Source organism: Petaurus breviceps, unplaced genomic scaffold (genome assembly GCF_028583685.1).
Source record: "Petaurus breviceps papuanus isolate PSGF00001 unplaced genomic scaffold, PetGlider_PUasm1.0 186, whole genome shotgun sequence".
Taxonomy (NCBI): domain Eukaryota; kingdom Metazoa; phylum Chordata; class Mammalia; order Diprotodontia; family Petauridae; genus Petaurus; species Petaurus breviceps.
Window position 1 is genome coordinate 18314045 of NW_027185798.1, and position 19957 is coordinate 18334001.

General features: G+C 39.7%; 1 protein-coding gene across 1 annotated transcript in view; it reads right to left on the reverse strand.

Moving 5' to 3' along the window:
* Positions 1-19957, reverse strand: part of RPA1 (replication protein A1) — a 59889-nt gene that overhangs the window by 30597 nt on the left and 9335 nt on the right. Inside the window, exons 5-8 of the mRNA XM_069089658.1 lie at positions 18855-18943; positions 4287-4391; positions 2368-2497; positions 682-784 (exon numbers count right to left, since the gene is read on the reverse strand). Coding sequence (XP_068945759.1) covers positions 682-784; positions 2368-2497; positions 4287-4391; positions 18855-18943 — 427 coding nt within the window. The remainder of the gene's footprint in view (positions 1-681; positions 785-2367; positions 2498-4286; positions 4392-18854; positions 18944-19957) is intronic.

The following is a 19957-nucleotide window of genomic DNA, read 5'->3' on the forward strand; positions in this document are numbered from 1 at the left end:
ACACAGTCTTTATTCATAGAGCCAGGTACAGCCAGGATTCTGGTAGAGCCAGGATTAGAATACAGGTCTCTGGACTCCTAGGCCAAAGCCCTCTCTACTGCTCTACACTGCTTCAATGGCTAAAAGAGTCACTGTTGCCTTGTTACAAGACCCAAGTTCTAGTCCTGTCTCTGACAGGAGTCTTTGCTCCTACACCAAACTAGTCTAGAATTTCTTCTCTCTCTGCCAACCCACCAATCATTTTGTTTGGATAAACCATATAAAAGGACACAGCCAGAAGCCATTCCCCTGAAGTCCTTTAACAAGATGGCTGTCTCATGGACTAAGGGACCCTCCACTGATCTACCAAGCAGAAATCAGGATACCAGTGCTGCCACTTTGCTTGCCAAAAGTCAGATAATGCTTTTTGTTCCTTCTGCCCAAGGGACCATTCATGCATTCAGAAGTCTAGCTCCAACAATTCTAAATACTCTCATTTAAGACTAAGATACAAAGTCTTATTTATGACTGTCAACCCCAGATAGTATCAATACACCACAGTCTGGGTCAAAAGAACGCTGCCTATCAGGTTTCCTTTGGCCCATTCCGGCTTTCCACTAGACAGACAGGCTGAGAGATGAGTTCTCTGTTGTTCAAGGGATAAACTGCTCCTGTTTTCCCAAGTGATAACACACAACTTACACTTTCATCAACCATTTCTATAGAGAAAAGCTTTCCTTCCCCTCGGGAGTTGCTCCAGGTGCGGATCTGACTTTTATTAGTAACACGAGCACAAATAGTCCACCTGGGAAACAAATAAATATCAAATGTTCAGAGAATCCTATTCAAAGAAAACATGGCATCTCCCCCATAGCCCCACAATGGCCTCTCTGGCCCAGGCCATCTCTGTTCATTGGGCAGGCATTTTGATCAAAAGAGAATATAAGAGGCTGTCAGTTTACAGAAAAAGCAAAAAACAAAGTAGACAAGATGATAAAATATTAACTTATGCTCTCAAAGAAGTAAATGTAAAATCCATCTTCCTCTCCAAAAATAAACCAAGGCAGCAACAGATCCTTAATGAAAGGCCCCAAGCTAAAAAAAATCCAGTGGCCATCAATCAACACTTGAGGTTTATCAACTCTTTTTAATTCTATGAACTGTTACAAATGAGGGCAAATTCACATCCTGCTTCCAAAGCATGGAGAAATAAACACAAACTTATGGACTATGGAATCAGTCACACACACACACACACACAACAATATATCTAGAGGATCTCATGAGGATAGGGCTGAATTTGAGATCTGGCCTAGCTCTTCTAAATAGGATCTTGATAACAATGATGATGATAAAATGTATATAGTGCTTTAAAGCTTACAAAGCACTTTACAAACATCTCATGTTATTTTCAGTGAAGAAGCTAACTTGCAAGGAATGCCTCTTACAATCCCTCATACACTTTCCTACCTCAAACAGAGCTGTAAAAATGAAGTACTATAACGGGCGGCTAGTTGGCACAGTGAGTAAAGAGTCAGGAGGACCCGAGTTCGGTTCTGGCCTCAGACACTTAACACCCACACAAAAAAAAATAGCTGTGTAACCTTGGGCAAGTTACTTAACCCTAAATGCCCTCCAAAAGGAAAAAATTAAAAATAACAAAGTACTATACCCAAAACAACCTTGAGAAGAAAGGCATTCTTTTAAAACTGCTCAGATTAATCTGATTTAACAGATTAATCTAGATTAACAAGACTGCACTGAAGTCTGCAACATACAGACAAATGGAACCAAGATCACCATCATTATCTATTTTGAGGACAATCTCCTGCTGAGGATGGCCATCCAGAAGCACAGCCCTGTCAATGGACACCAATGTTCACTGCTGGTGCTGTGCTGGGCTTGAATAGAGGCTGTGCTTTCCACCCATTATGGCCTATATAAAATCCAAATTTATTCGTGATCAGATTTAGTTTCCAGTGTGTAACACAAAATAGATTTCTTTTCTCTTTCAAAAAGACTTCATTTAGGAATAGGACACAGATAGAAAGGGGGAGTAAAACAAGGAGGGGGCTTAAACTTAGACCAACATGCAATTCTTTCAATTACTCTGAGATGATTTTTTAAAAGGATTAGTATTTTTCAGTATAATAATCTCCATTATTTGCTTGCTTTATGAAGTTTACACAGCTCTCTTTTTTTTTTTACAATCTTGGTGTCTTAGGGGATTTTTTAAAAAGCTGACACAGATTATTCAAAAGATAAAAAATTAGATCCAATAACAAAATCTCCACAAACATCTGATATCCCTACAGCTGACACACAAGTCAGAAACCACTTTTAATGACAAGGAAAGACATCTTGAACTTGGCAAGTCTCACAACTTACTTGGACTGGTATGGGTTCAGGCTGGCGATGGGCACCACTTTCAACTGGGGTCCTCCAGAAGTGCTCAGATTAGTGCTTCCAACTTTACCAAATGTCTTTGAAACACCACAGCTCTTAGATGCTGTGGAACCTTTAAAATACATACAAACACCAAAAGGTCTTCATACTATTTAACTTGTATAACATTTGTATTTATGGCCAGCTCCATGATGAGAATTATATAAAACAGTAGGAAATATATTCAAGTTACTTTTCATTTCTACCCATCCAATAATGGCTGAGAGTTGCAGAGGGAGGCTGGGAAAGGTAGTCTCAGGAAAAAGCATAGCGGGGGCAGGAGAAGTGTCATTAGGCTCCAATCCTTTCCAGTGCTGTTCCTTAAACCCTATTTGGGAGCGCTGGTCATGCATAAGATCATGAAGAAGCAAATATGAGGCAGCACAAACAGGCAAAAGAAAAAAGTGCTAGTGGACCTGGGGAGGCAGGGCTGTCACTCAGATAAATGGGTCACCATCTGACAAAACTGTCGTTTTTCTTGTTGTCTTATAGATGTTAAGAAAGACTACAGCATGAAGTCAGTGGTGAGAGCCGGCCCTTGGGCACGGGGCGCCTAGCTGGAAGAAGAGCCGCTCTGACTCTGCCTGGCCCAGGCTCCCTGGAGAGAGCACATCAGTAACTAATTTTCCTCAGCAGCCAAGTCTCTTCTCCCACATACATTCAGTTTCTGTAGACTAGCACTATAAATTTAAAAAATACCTTCAGAAAAGAGGTTGGTTTAAAAAAAAAAAATGGAACTCTGTCCCTCATTAAGCAAGTATCTATTGAGTGCTCGACGCTGGTCTGGATTCTTGAGGTACAGAGCAAGTGAAGGACATGGAGACTGACCTCAAAGACGGCCAAGAGACACAAGCATGGCACCAACAGCAGTAATTCTCCACAAGGCTAGCCCATGACGCCCTCTTCAGGGAACATCTACAGCCAGTATGGCTTCTCCCAAGCAAGGAGAGGAATGCCAAAGTGTTAAGAGGGGTTAACCAGTCAAAGCCCTGGAAGCTGACTTTGCAGGAGAGTAGAACAGAGTTCCAAAGAAGCATTCTGATCACTAACCGCACCTAATGGCAATGGCCATGCGTCACGCATATCCTGAAAATGTCAAGGTTTTAATTTTGCTCCTCTCAGAACGTTGGCATTGAAAAACAGAAAACAACAACTCTTAAGAAAGATGTGGGGGTAGAGGGGTGGAGACACAGTAATTTCTGGTGAAGCAGTGAGAGAAAAAAAAAGTTACACCTAAAAATAGACCCAACCAAATTTTACAAGTCATGGACTCCAATTTGGAGGTTCCTCAAGTAAAGGCCAAAAAAAGGAAACAAAATGATTCAATTACTCTCCCTGGATCTTCTATAAAGAAGATTAGAAGAAGAAAATATTGTTTTTCAATTAAACTGAAAAATGAAGACTCTCTGACCAATATAAATGATATGGTTCTTCAAGCAAAAGATAAAAACCCAAGAGAGACTAAAATGGAAAACAGAGAGAGAAACTAAATTTAATGAAGCAGATGGTGGAGAACTAGCTAAAAGATAAGAATTTTAAAAGGTATGCAAATGAACAGAAAAGTAAGAGGATATAAAACCCAAGGACATGTAAGAAACTAAGGTAAACTCTGAACTTCTAAGAGCACTATCCATTAGTAGAAAGATTGGCAGTGTATCACTTAAAATGATGGATGGCTAAGTCCACTTTAAAGGTCTTTATCATTAACTTTTGCTTTCTAGCATCCACTTTACAATAAGATCTGAATTATTTTTAAATCTTCCAAGAAAAGTGTCCTTTAGTCTTGTTTCATCCCAGACTCAATAGCAAGCATCATGCAAGTCACAAGATACATCTATAGCTCTGCCAGGGGCAGGACTTACCCAGCCCTGAACTCCCATTCTGTTGCTGGGGCTTGGTGGCTACTGGATTAGCTGCTGGCCCTGGCCCTGGAGCTGGCGCTGGTGCTGCTTGCTGCTGCCCTTGTCCTGAGGATGAAAAGGGAAAAGGCAATTCAGTACAGAGAACTGGAGTTAAAAGTTACTTAAATCATCTTCAGTGAGAAATTCAAAAAGTCTTGGTTTCACAAAAGATGTTTCTGGGCCTGAATTCACGCTGGGACATTCAAATGTGTACAGTGAATTTGTCAAGGCAGAAGGGGGTGGGGAGAGATGCAACTTTATGTCTTTGTTACAAAAAGAAGCAGAGTTGTCTCCATTGACCTTTCACCTTCTCACAATTGATAGCTTTCAGTTTTAATAAGGTTCTTCCCTAAAGTCTACTCCTTTCTCCTGCATGAACCTGCACTAAAGTCACCGGGCTGAATCTGTGACATTACCGCTATTTCCATAGCAACAAATCGATGTCATCAACAGAAGTGCGTGTTCACTGCAGGCTTTAGCAGAAGAAAAAGCTGGGTGGTAGGAGAGAAGCCTGAAAGCATCTCAATTGTCTCTGAAGTGCTCCAACTTCAAAGGGAACGGCTCCATTCAGGAAGGCTTCTCTCTCCCTTTCCCCCAAACAAAGCAACCTTATTTTGCAACAGACAGTTGATGGAAAATAGGAGCTGAAAGAGTCGTCGGTAACTGTGAAGCACCAGTGAACGGTCTCAGCAGGGAGAGCTGAGAACGAGGTTCAGAAGCAGGGGTGTCAAGGAAATAGCAAGATTCCTAAGAGCAGGAGGTTAAAGGAATAAGGCCCTCAAAAAGAAAATAAGAAATTACTTTCTAACAATATAAAAGCACTTATTTCTCCCTTATCATTTAGACTAATTTTTACAAAGTAGAAAGTGAAAAGTAGAAAAAATATAATTTAAATAACAATTTTAAAAGCAACAGTTTGATCTGGAGAATTTAACTGTGAGTGAGCATTAAATATGGCAGTTAATCTAATCTAGCTTTTTTCATCTAGAAAGCACAGTAAGGCTCAGAGCACTCCTCAGGGTACTATGGCAACTGCAATATGGAACAATGCTGGGCTTTCTGCAGAAGAGCTCCCCAAGCTTGGGCCCCTTTCCCATCACTGGCTGCTCCAACTAGGGAGGTAAGGTCTTGATCCCATTTTCTGGGGCTGGCACAATGGATAGAGTGCCTGGATTGGAATCGGGAAGACCTACACTTATTAGACATGTGACCTTGGGCAAATCACTTAACCCTGTTTGCCTCAGCTTCCTCATCTGCAAAATGAGCTGGAGAAGGAAATGGCAAACCACTCTAGTATCTTTGCCAAGAAAACTCCAAATGGGGTCACAGAGTTGGACACAACTGTAACGAGGCATCATACACCCTCCTCTGCTGCCACAGTCAATCAAGAGCAGGCTACCAAAATGAAATTACTGAACAAAAACTGGACACAGTTCCAAAGCAATAACCCTCACCCCAGCGGTTCTGGTGTTGCTTTGTCTGGGGACACCCTCTACCAAGGCAGATCACCAGCTCTTCCTGAGGCCCCTCAAGGAGAAGAGTGGCAGGCACAACCACATGTGTGGCAGAAGCAAGCCTTGAGCCCAGCTCTTCCCCATTCCAAGGATAGTGCTCTATCTACCACATCCATCGTGTCACTTCTCCCTCATGCCACTTCTCCCTCATTCTTTTTTTTTTTTGCTTTTTGGAGGGCAACTGGGGGTTAAGTGACTTGCCCAAGGTCACACGGCTAGTTTCTGTGTTAAGTGTCTGAGGTAGGATTTGAACTCAGGTCCTCCTGACTCCAGGGTCGGTGCTCTATTCACTGCGCCACCTAGCCGCCCCTCTCCCTCATTCTTAATGTTTACCCGTTCAGAATCAACAAAGCCCCACATTACATGGCCTTTGCCAAAGTCATTTCACAATAATGTAACCGATACATCATAACCAAACCCCATTTTCATTGTCACTTTACACTGGAGAGTTCAAACTGCTTTTTATATTTTTGTAAAATTAACTAATGACATATACAAGATGTGCATATATAAACTAGACACTTATTTATATATTTAATTATATATTTATATTGACAGTCCTAATATTATATCTATTTCTCAGTATTTCCCTTCCCCCTCCAAGAAAACTATCCCTTATAATAAGGAATAAAAAAAGAGGAAAAAATTCAGCAAAACTAATCAATATATCAAAAGACTGACATTGTATGCAGCGCTACCCACTCACAGTCATCCACCTCTGCAAAGCCCCAGGACAGTCTCTTCTCCCATCTCTTCTTTGGGTCCATGCTGTGTCATAATTTCGGTTTTCCATGTATGTCTGCTATTTTTCTGCTGCTGATCTGTCCACTTACACTGTTGGAATCACTGGGTACACTGTTTTCATGCTTCTCTACATGCATCATATTTACTGTTTCTTACAACACAGCAATATTCCATTATATTCATGTCCCCCAACTTGCCTAGCCAATCTCCAAAATGATGTCATTATTAAGAATGGCAATCTCGTATTTTAAAGATTCTCTTCATTCTTCTGGGTGTCTCATATCCACAAGATATTTATAAAGCAAGACTGCATTTCTGCGATGGCATATCATGAAAAAATATCTATAACATGACCCGGTTCATAAGACATAGCAAGTGAAAATTTTTTTTGAAAAACATCTCATCTAAAAGCTCTGGTGTCTCACTGTGGGGATGTTCACCTCTCCTGTGAACCAGTTGGAAGTCCCTTGTCAGATGCAATTTTAATTTCCTGATTCTCTCAGGTAATAAACTAAATTGGTTAAACTGGTTTAGAAAACCTAAGCAGGCTCACAGCTACTCTGGCATTAAAGCATACTCTCCCTGAGTCAGCCAATTAAAAAAAACACACACACAATTTAGACTAGTTCTCCCCTAAAAAATCACTATCACAGCCTCAGCAACATGCCACATTCTTTTGGTTCTAGAGTCAGACCTAGAAGTACCAATCATATCACTAGAAGGAGTCCTTCAAAATCAGCTTGTCCAAATCTCTAATTTCCGAGGGGGAAATCTGAGGGCTGAAGACGTCACCTGCCCAAGATCAACAAGCAATGTCCAAGCTAAGATACTGTTAAGACCCAGATCTTAACATCTTGCAGCCTGGTACTCTTTAAACATTATATAGGGTGTCCCAAAAGTCTTAGTAATGTGTTAAGCTTTAATGGTAAACAACCACACTAAGACTTTCGGGACACCCTGTACTGAAGCATGATGCCATTCTTAGGATCATCACATGGGTCTGGGTTACAGTGAGGGATTTCAATAGCACCACTTTGAACTGAGAATTAACCTGAGTTAAAATGTACTTTGTGCCACTGGATATCAGGCAAAAGTATAACAAGTAATCATTGTAGTTCTATAGTATGTGTAACATTTTTAAAATTCTGCCAGGGAAGAAACTCATTCCAACACACACTTATTTGAACATACACTCACACAGAAGATTCAGCTTCAATCGTTTTAAAATTTACTGATAACTTAAAACTAACAGAATCCAACTGGAAAAAAAAATCCATTTGATCAATTTTCTTTGTATTTCAGAAAGATGTAAGCGATGAATCATATTCCCATCAACACAGCTAAGTACTGTATAAGACAGATTAATTACAAGCAGTAACAATTATATTTTATTTGCTCAAGATAATGTAGCAAGTTTGATTACATATACACATGCAAATAGGAAGTGTTAAACATAGGAGCCTCAAAATCCAATCATCATCAAATCCAATAATCGTCCAGTGTCTACAGCATATGAAACATGAATCTGTACCCTTGTGCATTAAAGCTTTATTACTGACATTTTGAAAACTCAATAAAAATTACTTTATTTAAACTGGAAAAATGACAGCATAATGGGATTAAATGAAAACACTTCAATCTGCATTTCAGTATTTCTCTGTCCACTTCCTGGATTGAACTAAATTATGGGGATGCTCTAAAGTTTCCCCTACTCACTCATCCCAGTCAATGTTTTCGCATTTACAAAATATAAATAAACTCTCATTACTGCAGAACACCACTGCAAAGAAGCGTTCCCTGTAACTAAGCTATTTTCAAGTTCCAGTGGATGGCCCAAAGTAACAATGCTTTATTGATCTAGTTTCAGTGAATCTTTACACAAATAATCTTGGCTTTAGGGTTACTTTTTTTACATGTATATACATATAAAACCTTCACTAGAAAGAAGAAAACACTGGCTTAGGGTTTCCTGACACTGAAGACAGAGTGAAGAAAAGCTAAGTTTCAAGAGAGGTACTATCAAGAAATACCTACTCTTAACTCCTTTCACTCACCTCTCTCAAACATCCCAGTCATCACTGGGGAAAAAAAAAAACAACCAATCAACAACAAAAAAAAGAAAAGAAAAAGCCACTCTGACATTTAAATTACCCAATAAATAGCTAGCATTTGTAAAGAACTTAAAGGTTTGCAAAGTGCTTTACAAATATTATCTCATTCGCTCCCCACAACAATGCTAGAAAGAAAGGCTATTATTTGCGAGTAAGTGTTAAGTGTCTCAGGTCCTCCTTACTCCAGGGCAGGTGCTCTATTCACTGAGCCACCTAGCCACCCCTAACATATGCTTTTTTAAATTTCAAGTTTATTTATTCTGAGCATTAATTTGTTTTTAAATTGAATTCCGAATTCTCTCCCTCCCTCCCACATCTCCTTTACCCACTATAAAGGCAAGAAATGTGATATCAATTATACATGTGAAATCATGAACATATTTTCGTATTAGCCGTGTTGGGAAAAAAAAGCAAGAAATATAAAGTGAAAAAATTATTTAATCTGCATTCAGACTCCATCACTTCTTTCTCTTCAGGCAGATAGCATTTTTCATCATAAGTCCTTTGGAATAGTCTTGAGAACAGCTAAGTCAGTCATAGCTGATCATCATATAATATTGCTGTTATTATATACAATGTTCTCCTAGCTCTGTTCACTTCACTTCACATCTGTTTTACATAAGTCTTTCCAGGTTTTTCTAAAACCATCCTGCACATCATTTCTTGTAGCACAACAGTCTTTCATTACAATCATATACCACAAGTTGTTCAGCCATTCCCCAACTGATGGGCATCCCCTCAATTTCCAATTTTTTGCCACCACAAAAAGAACTCCTCTAAGTATTTTTGTACATATAGGCCCTTTTTATTTTATCTCTTTGGAATATAGACCTAGTAGTGGTATTCTAGGTCAAAGGGTTTTTCACAACTTCACCAACAGTGCATTAGTGTCAATTTCTCCACATCCCTCCCACATCTGTCCTTTTCCTTTTGGTCATATTAGACAATCTGACAAGTTTGAGGTGGTATCTCAGAGTTGTATTAATTTGCATTTCTCTAATCAATAGTGATTTAGAGCGTTTTTTACATGACTATTAACTTTACTTCATCTGAAAACTGTCCATTCATATCCTCTAACTATTTACCAATTGCAGAATGACTTGTATTCTTATAAATTTGACTCAATTCTCTATATATTTAAGAAATGAGGCCTTTATCAAAGAAATTTCCTGCATTGGTTTTGTTTGTGCAAAACTTTTAAAATATAATGTAATTTTAATTACTCATTTTACTTCCTGTGATCCACTCTATCTTTTATTTGATCATAAATTCTTCTTTTATCCATAGATCTGACAGGTAAAATTTTCCATTCTCCCCTAATTTGCTTATATCACCCTTTATGTCTAAATCATATACCCATTTTGACCTTGTCTTGATATGAGATGTTCATCTACATCTAGTTTCTGTCAAACTGCTTTCCAGTTTTCCCAGCAGTTTTGTCAGTGATTTCTTTTTTTGTTTGTTTGTTTTCTTTGAGGGGCAATTGGGGTTAAGTGACTTGCCCAAGGTCACATGGCTAGTTAGTTTTAAGTGTCTGAGGTTGGATTTGAACTCAGGTCCTCCTGAGTCCAGGGCCAGTGCTCTATTCACTGTGCCACCTAGCCGCCCCATCAGTTATTTCTCATCCCAAAATCTTTGACCTTCAATTTTATTAAATATTAGATCACTATGGTTATTTTCTACTGTGTACCTAATCTATTCCAATGACCCACCACTCTATTTCTTAGCCAGTACCAGACTGTTTTCATGATTATCATTTTGTAATAAAGTTCAGGGCATTTAGGTGGTACAGTGGATAAAGCATTTGGACTCCTGGAGTCAGGAAGACCTGAGTTCAAATCCAGTCTCAGACACTAGCTATATGACTCTGGGCAGGTTACATAACTTTATTAATTTTTGTTTAAAGCAATAGGGGTTACGTAACTTGCTCAAGGTTACACGGCCAATTATTTCTGGGTGTGGTGCTAAGTATCTGAGCCTGGATTCGATCCCAGGTCATCCCTACATAACTTTATTTGCCTTAGTTTCCTCATTTGCCAAATGAGCTGCAGAAGAAAATGGCAAACCTCAAATGGGGTCAGATAAGAGTCAGACATGGCTGAAATGACTGAATAACAACAATACAGTTTGAGATCTGTTACTGCTAGGCCACCTTCCTTTACTTTGGTTTTTTCATTGATTCCTTTGATATTCCTGATGTTTTGTTCTTCCAGATGAATCTTGCTATTATTTTTCCCAGCTCTATAAAATAATTGTTTGGTAGTGTGATTGGTATGGCACTGAATAAGTAAATAAATTTAGGCAGAATTGTCATTTTAATTATATTGGCTCAGTCAACCCAAGAGCAACCAATATTCCTCCAGTTATTTAGGTCCGTCTTTATTTGTGTGAAAAGTATTTTGTAATTGTGTTTGTATAATTCATAGATTCCCAAAGTGGGTGATACCACCCCCTGAGGGGCGCTGGAACAATGGGGAGGGGTGGTAGTAATTGTCGGGCATTGAATAAAAATAAGTGGGTGGTAGAAGCATAAGGAAAGAGAAGAAAATTCTGAAAAACCATTAGTACTATGTTTCATCTGTTGTGTAACAGAATTAAAGTTATAGTGATTACATTATTTTCCAAATAAACACTTGAAATGCAAGTTATAACCCATCAGTGGTCAAGTTTGTCCACAGGTCTTAACAAGCTAGTATTGGCAAGTGGCAGGAAGGTGTGCATGTAATGACTTATTTACAATATGATACTATACAGTTACATTATGCAATATTGCGCCATCAAAATTTCAATGCAGGAAAAAAAAACCATAAATGTATAATGAATTATCAAATTTAAAATAATTTATAATTTTTGAAATGATGCAAATTTCAAAAAAAAAAAAAAACAACATTAAAGGGTTGAAGAAAGTAGATTTCCAGAGGGGTGATGAGTAACTTTTTTTTTCTGAAAAGGGGGCAGCAGGCCAAATAAGTGTGGGAACCTCTGACATAATTCCTAGTTTTTTCTTGGCAGATAGACTCCCAAGTATTTTATCTTGTCTGCAGCTGATCCTCTTGACTCCAGGTCCAAGGCTCTATTCCACTGTGCTATCCAGCTACTGAAAACTGAAAAAGGAACCAAGAATATGGAGGAAAGGAAGAGAAAAACCAGGAGGATTTTCTCTCTCATTTCCCCAAGTGGCTTCAGGGAACTTACTGTCCCTAAAGAAGCTGAGATTAGCTTATCCCTGGATGAACCCCTACATTCTGCAGTCAGTCATGACCAATATCACCAATGCAGGTATTTTAACAAATTCCACAATCACAAAACAATTTGTGATCTTCCAGAGAATTCATTAGTCTAGAATTTTACTGAAACTCTTTCTAAGTTATATTTCTCCTTTTTCTAGACTGGCACCAAGTTATCATAGTCTAGAATGGGTGTAAAAATGTTAAAAATATGTTGAAACCCCAACAACTGATATTTTATGATAATTCTCATTAATTTATTTTTTAATAAAAGCTTATATAAATTCATGCTCAAAACACATTAAGATTCAAACATATTGTCATGGAACAGGATGACCTATGACTGGTATAAATCATATCGGAGGTAATTCAGTAACTTTATAAATAAATGTCACAACAAGCCGATTAATAGGACAAATGGGATTTTATTAGGCCATCTTTTAGTAACAGGGTCAATCCTTAATTGATAAAGGAAAAAAAACTGACTATGATTTTTGAGATTCTAATCTGCTCATATGCAACAGAGCCCGAAAGCTAATTTCCATCTCACTTAATCCCTTTCAATAAATCAACCAACCAACTCGAATTTATTAAGCAGCTGCTATGGAAAAGATAATACGCTAAGCCCTAGGGACAGTCCCTGCCCTCAAGGAACATAAATTCTATCGAGGAAAAATATGCACGTAATCACACACAATACCTGATAAATGAAGGGAACAAGAGGCAAGACACCCAAGCCAGGCAGTCAGGCTTCACAATCTGGCCTCCAGATTGTCTCCCTTGGTAGAATGGCCTAGCCCACTATGGACACTGGGGTCACAAAGAGTCACAACACCTAGACGACAGAACAGCAACAATTATCTCCCAACTTTTTACCGGATTCCCCTGACATAGTCGATGCTCTTGAGAAATTATATTAGTTTCCCATTTCTGTAATTTTGCCTACCCCATGCTTCAAAGAGGACTGAAGGAAGACTCTCCCATAGCTGATGCTATCACCACTTCCCAAATCCTCTACCTTTTTCAATGCTCAGTTTCAGTACCACACCTTGCAATTCTCTAAGCCCCACGAAGCTTTCCCTAAACTTTGCCCCCAACAAATGAATGTGTTTTCTTAAATTAATGGCCCTCAAACAGATTCAAATTGTCCTAGTACAGATCACATATTAAGGCTATTTGTGTACAGCCCATCCTCCTTATTAGACCACAAACTCTTTGTGGTCATGGACTATGTTTTTTTTAATCTTTGTATTCTAAATGCCTTTCACATAATTAATGAATGCTCAATCAAACTGAATAACACCAGCAAACTCCAGTAAAAATCACAACCATCTGTGTTCAAAGATTTTATGTATGTGTGTATATATGTGTGTGTGTGTGTGTGTATGTATATTACATATGGCAATTTGAGTGAAGTGACTTGCCCAGGGTCACAGAGTTAGAAAGTGACTGAGGTTGGATTTGAATTCTAGTCCTCCTGAATTCAGGGCAGGTGCTCTGTCCACTATGTCATCTAGCTGTTTTGCGTTCAAATATTATTAAATAATCCAATTTTAATGGCCATAGTTTTTTCTACAGGGAGACAAATTTTCTTCCTTTGAACAAACTCATTCTCAACTGAAAAACCCTTTGAAAATTGGAAAAGATGAAAAGCTTAGCTTTCTCTTCCAATTAATAGGAAAAAAAGAGAAAGAGACTGACATGTTAAGTGTACAAGCTTAAGATTCTCATGCTGGGCTATCAGAAACTAATTTTTGCTTTATTTTTAACAAGTATAAATAAATAGCTAAAATTTTAAAATACAGAAATGCTTATATTACAAATGCTACACAAAAATACTCAAGAAAATATACAGTATTTCATTTACATATATTATTTTAGTAGCTATTGTCTTCTCAATGAAATATGGCAAAACTATCCTCCAGATAGCCATGATAAACCTGTTAAATGGAAATTGTTCTACCTCAATTACTTCACAAGTACAATATCCACTCCAATTAGCTTTGGTAAACAAAATAAAAAGAGCTTAATTTTAAGATTTGATCAACCTAGGAGTGAGCCCTGGGGCCAAACTCAGCATTCCACCCACCCACCCCCACCTAGACCATCAGGCAGGACTAGAGCTTCGGCCTCTCCCTGCCTCCATGTGGATACTTCATCCAGATCTTTATGGCTGATCTCTACTGGCTTGCAGGTTAACCCTCCCTTCTTGACTTCTCAGTCTTCACTGCTTGCCGGTGTTCTCCTCATACTTGGGGACTCTTGACTTTTGTCCACCTCCCAAATTCTCGTGATCGCTGAAGTGACTCAAAGGGATGGTGACACCCGTCAGCGTGCTAGCTCCCCTGTCCATAACTCTGAGGGTCCTCTACCCATAGCCTCCTGGCGTCCTATCACTCCCAGGGGCTGCACTCACTTTAGAATCTACTCTGTCCTCACCACACCTCTGCACTGCATACATCCAGGCTCATTCTCAATCAGTCTCTTCCCTTCAATCTTAACCAGTAAAACTTAATACTCTCTTAAACCCTTGCATTCCCTATATTTTCACCATTTTGCTGCTCATTCCTTACCAAATACCAACTTTGGATTATTCCCATCATCTGCCTTCTCTGCTCCTACACACAGGCTGCTGAATGCAGATGGAGGAAGTCACACAATCATGATGACTAGATCTACTAGAAATTTGTTAAGACATCTCAATTGGATGCTTTCCTGATCGCCTCTACCCTATTTCCAAACCTTCTCTTCTTTCAAGCCATCCCTCTCTCAGCAGGGGACCTCGCCAAATGCTCTAATGGAAGAAACCCAGGCTGCTGGTCACATGCTCCCTCTTCACTCTCCAGATCTCTCTGACCTCAGCCTCCCACACAGTGTCTTTTGCCCAAGTCCAGAGGACAAGGCAGACCCCCCTCGACTTGGGCTCTTGATCCCATTTCCTCTCTTCTCCCCCTCCAGGACTGCTGGGGCCTTCTCAATTTTCTTTCCTCATCCTTCCCTACTACTTTGTAACATGCCCGGACTTTGCCAAGCTTAAAACCTTCCACCTGATCCGACTCCCCACTTGCAGCTCTTTTCCCTACCAAACTCCTGGAACAAGCTGCCCATCACAGTTGTCTCCCATTGCACGGCTTAACCCCTGGCACCCTGACTTCTGACATCATCTCTCACCTGAAACTACTCTCCAAGGTGACTGCTATTCTATCTTTTGCCAAATCTGATGGCCTCTTCTCAGAGCTTCTTTGCTGACCCTCCCACTCCCCACCTTCCAGATACTGTCCTCTTGGGGTTTTCATGACACGTGTTTTCTCCTAATTCTTTTATCTGTTGAGGTAATCCTCAATCTCCCTGGCAGGATTCATCATCCTTTTCCCACATTCTATACAAGGGTGGGGGCAGCCAGGTGGCACTGTGGACAGAGGTCTGGAGTCAAGAAGACCCAAGGTAAAATCTGGCCTCAGGCACTTACTAGCTCTGTGACCCTTAGCAAATCACTTCACCCCATTTGCCTCAGTTTCCTCATCTGTCAAATAAGTTGGAGAAGGAAATGAGAAACTATGCCAGTATCTATGCCAAGAAACCCCCAAATGGGGGGGGCGGGGAACCTGAACATCCATGGGTGTGACCCAGTGTTCTTTCCAGAATCATTTTGTCTCTTAAATTCTTAACTACATGATCTCATCAGTTCCCACCCATGGATTCAACTATCACCTGGCAACTCTGAGATCTGTCTACTCCCCATCCCTCCTGAACCCTTCTCCCACACACTCTCCCATATCATTGCCTATCAAACATCTCCAACTAGACGTTCCATGTTGTTGCTGCCCAATTGTTTCCACTGTGTCCAACTCTCTGTGACTCCATTTGGGTCACAAGATACTAAAGTGGTTTGCCATTTCCTTCTCCAGCTCATTTCATGGATGAGGAAAACAAGTGAAACAGGGTTAAGTGACTTGTCCAGGGTCACAGAGCTAGTAAGTGTCTTACGCCACATTTGAACTCAGGGCTTCCTGACTCCAAGCTTGGCACTCCATCTAGTGGCCTTATATGTCCCATAGGTACCTTCAATTCAGCATGATCAAAACAAAACTCATGATCTCTCCCTTCAAAATTCTTTCATCTTCCTAACTTCCCTATTTCTGTAAGGGTACCACCATTTTCCAGTCACCCAGATTTAAGTAATCCTCAAATCTCCCTGGCAGGATTCATTCAGCCCTGAGGGTCAGCTTCTATTTTTTTCTCCCCTCCCATCTATCTCCCTCTTTCTACTCCCATGGCTACCATTCCACTGCAGGGCCTCATCAACTCCCTCCTGAATGACTGCAGTAGTCTCCTGCATCTCAGGCCTCTCCCCGACTCCAATCCAAACTCCACACAGTGGACAAAATGATACCTCTCAAGCACAGGTCTGACCAAGTCTCACCCCTGCCCAAGAGGACCCCGACCCCCAAAATATAAACTCGTATGTTGGTTGGGCTTTAAAGCTTTTCCCAGCCTGGCTGCAGCCTCGCCATCCAAGCTCACTGTTTATCACTCCCCATCACTCCACAGCCTTCTGGCTGCTCTTTGTCTCCTCCTTTGCTGCTCCATTCTCCATCTCCACCCCTTGCCCAGAATGCCTCTCACCTCCACATCTCAGGATCCCTAGCTCACTTCAAAGCTCTAGCCTACTGCCACCTCCAACAGGAAGCCTTTCCAGGTCCTTCCCACAAGCCCCTAATGCTCCCCCCCAGGAAGTGACTTTACTTAGAGGGCCCATTTTATTTCTTATGCACATGCCCCTCTCCCCAATAAAACGGATCCTTGAGGGCAGGGGCTATTTCACTTTCTCCTTTATCCCTAGCACCTAGCAGAGTGGTAGGCACACAGTAGGTATTTGATAACTACTGGTTGAACTGAACTGTTCAAAATAACCAAAATCATTCATTTTCGGATATGACAAAAAAAAACAAGATCAGGCAGCCACCACACAAACCTTCTGGGCTTTGCTGAGAGTGTCCAACTCACGTTGCCCAGAACAGGATCTCCCTAGCACATCCAAGCCGTTTCCAAACCATGCTGCCAGAGTTCTGATCAGCACCCTCCATTCCTAGAACCCAGCCTTTGCCCAAGACCACCCTGGGCTCTGAGAGGAGAGTTTTCACCTCACCTTGCTCTTTTTTTGTATTTGGATTCCCACCACTAAGCCCAAGGCCTGGCATGGAATAAGCACTCAGTAAATGCTCTGCCATTCAAAATGCCACAAATATTCTAAAAAGAAATTGCAACCACTGATTTAAACACTGATTAAACACTAATGATGACTTCTATCAAAGAAATTTATGCCAAGCAACAGTGAACCTCTGTAGGAAAAAAGTTAAGTCTTCCTGACACTCATTTAAATTTTGAATTAAATAAAATCCACCCTCTTGCAGCACTTGCTTCATCCCCAATATTTGGTCTCGTCCCGTCTCCACTGCTTCTCTTCCCTCGGGTTCCTGGTTTCCATCTGAGCATCTTCTGACACCACAGCCTCCATACTCTGAGGATTCCTACGCCCAGAGCTCTGGTTTCTAGCAGTATTTTCCCAAGTGCCACAATGTTATACTATATATAAAATTGCTAGGAGGACTCTCCACGCATTTGAATATAATTTGCACATATTTACATAGATGTGTCATCAATTTTCAAACTAAAATTGGGTACCCTGAAGGTGGCCATTCTTTCCTTTTTTCCTTCTCTATTAATCTCTCAAGCCCTACTATAATGACCCAGATTCCTTACATGGCATAAAGGCACAATGGGGAAGAGGTCCAAAGTATTTCTTAGCAACATTTAGGTAGACTAATTAAGCACCTCTTCTCAAGAATTGAGAGACCTAGGGGCATCAGATCCAGAGTCAAACAAAGTCTCTGTCAGGCCATCAAGAGCCCCAGGTCTCAGGAGACACCACATCTTCCCATAAAAAGATATCACACCTTCATCTGACTTCCCTAGTCTTTCAAGAGTCAACAATTAAGACAAATTAAAACAGAAGCTCCCACAAACAGACAACTGTGTTTACATAATAACCATGGTCCTGACATGGTCCCTAGTCATTCAAAATAGTGGTCATCATTTTTTAAAAGTCCAGCTAATCAGTCTAACAGAATGATACATCCTTTCATGAATTAACTAAAAGGAATAGCAGCATACATAAGATTCCCCAAAAGATTCAAAATCAAGAATTATTATATACAAAATATTAATGCATCAGATACACCTTCCCCCAAAAATACAAAGGTCGGCTTGTTATCAGAGTTACTCAATATCTAAAGGCCAAATTTAACATTTAGCAGAAGATTTCATTAGAATAACAGTTTGGAGAATTTCTAAGAATGTTTAGCTAGGCAAGATAGCAGTTGCCTCTTAGCAACAGTAAGTGATACAGAGACAATTTCAACAGATGACTAACTATAGCTCACAAGAAATATGCTGTCACATTAGTCAAGAACCTGGGGAGAAAACAATCATTTATGTAAAATAAGCTATGCATAGACTTTCCAAATAACAATAATACTTTAATTTGGGATTAGTCTCACTGATGTTAATTTCCCTTACACCAAAAAAACTTGGTGTTTAATTTTTTAGCCTTTAAAAAGAACTGTAGTTTTTGTTATTCATGACATATTTATATTGTCTGTACTTTTTATCCCCAGAGACAAGAAGGCGGATAAAGAAAAATAGCTGAATTTAAATCATACCCAACATTAAGTTGAATTTCCCCCTTTTCTTAACCCAACAAGTAACAAGATTTCTTCAGAACTAGAAAATAACGACAGGATGACTATTACCAAGAGCCAAGAACCCTCATTTCTTTTTTACTAATCTCTAACAAATGACAGGCATAGAGATGGTCGCCCTCTAAATGTCCATCCCATTTGGTGAGGTGACCTAGGTCAAGTGATGTCCTACCTTCATTATAGGGAACTGGGTTGCCAATCTTTCCCCCAACTTCAGCAGCAGATTGTAAAACTTCTAAATCCATCAATATGACCACTTTCCTATGAGAGCAAAGGAACCCAAAGTTAGAATCAGTCGAAGAAGAGGCAGATGCAAATGTAAGGCCTCAAGCTATCACGCAGGCTGCTTCATAAACATGCAATCCCTACTGACTATTCTGATAATGACTTTCTCTGCATTAACAACTTTGAAAATGGCCAAATAACTTGGGAAATACGTTATTTTAACAATTCTCACACTTTATATTTCCCTAATTTTTTCACTGCATACTTTGTGTTCCATGAGCACATTTTCCCCCTCATAACATAACCCTTCCTTCCGTCTCTTAAACCATACAAATATATTGTGTTTGATAAAGAGCACCTCTCCAAAGGGGGCAAATGACATGAAAATGAATAACTTCCAGCACTAATTCCCAACCCCTCAGCAGCTCCAGTGTTATTTCAAAGGGTTTACAAACACACACACCAACCAGGATGATTCTAATCTTTATTTAACACAAACATGCAGTGACTCATAATAAACATGCTTTCCATAGACTGAATGTCTCACACATATACATGTTACTTTTCAAATGTACAGATACTTGTGGTTAAAAACCAAATTCATTTCACATCACTGATGAATATATAGCAACCATGTTATCATTTATCGTCTCAATCAATGGATACAAATAATATAACTACTAGCATAGAGAGGTCCATGAAACTTTTTGATGTTTAAAAAAAAGGTCCTCATATGAAAAAAGGGTAGGAATTACAGGAGTAGAGTTTTTAACAGCTCTGGAACAAAGATTTCATTTTCAATAGTATCTATGTATATAACTACCATGGCATTTAGATTTTCAGTGAAAATTCAATTTACACCAATAGTTGTGAAAACAGAATAAGACAAATAATAAAAGTAGACATTTATAAATTGTTTTTAAGATCATGAAGAATTTGAATCAATAACTCTATGAAATAAACAGTACAAGTATCCTATGTCCTTTTGATAGATGAGGCATAGTGCTAACTGATTTACTCAACATCCTGAAACTATCAAGTGAGCGGCAC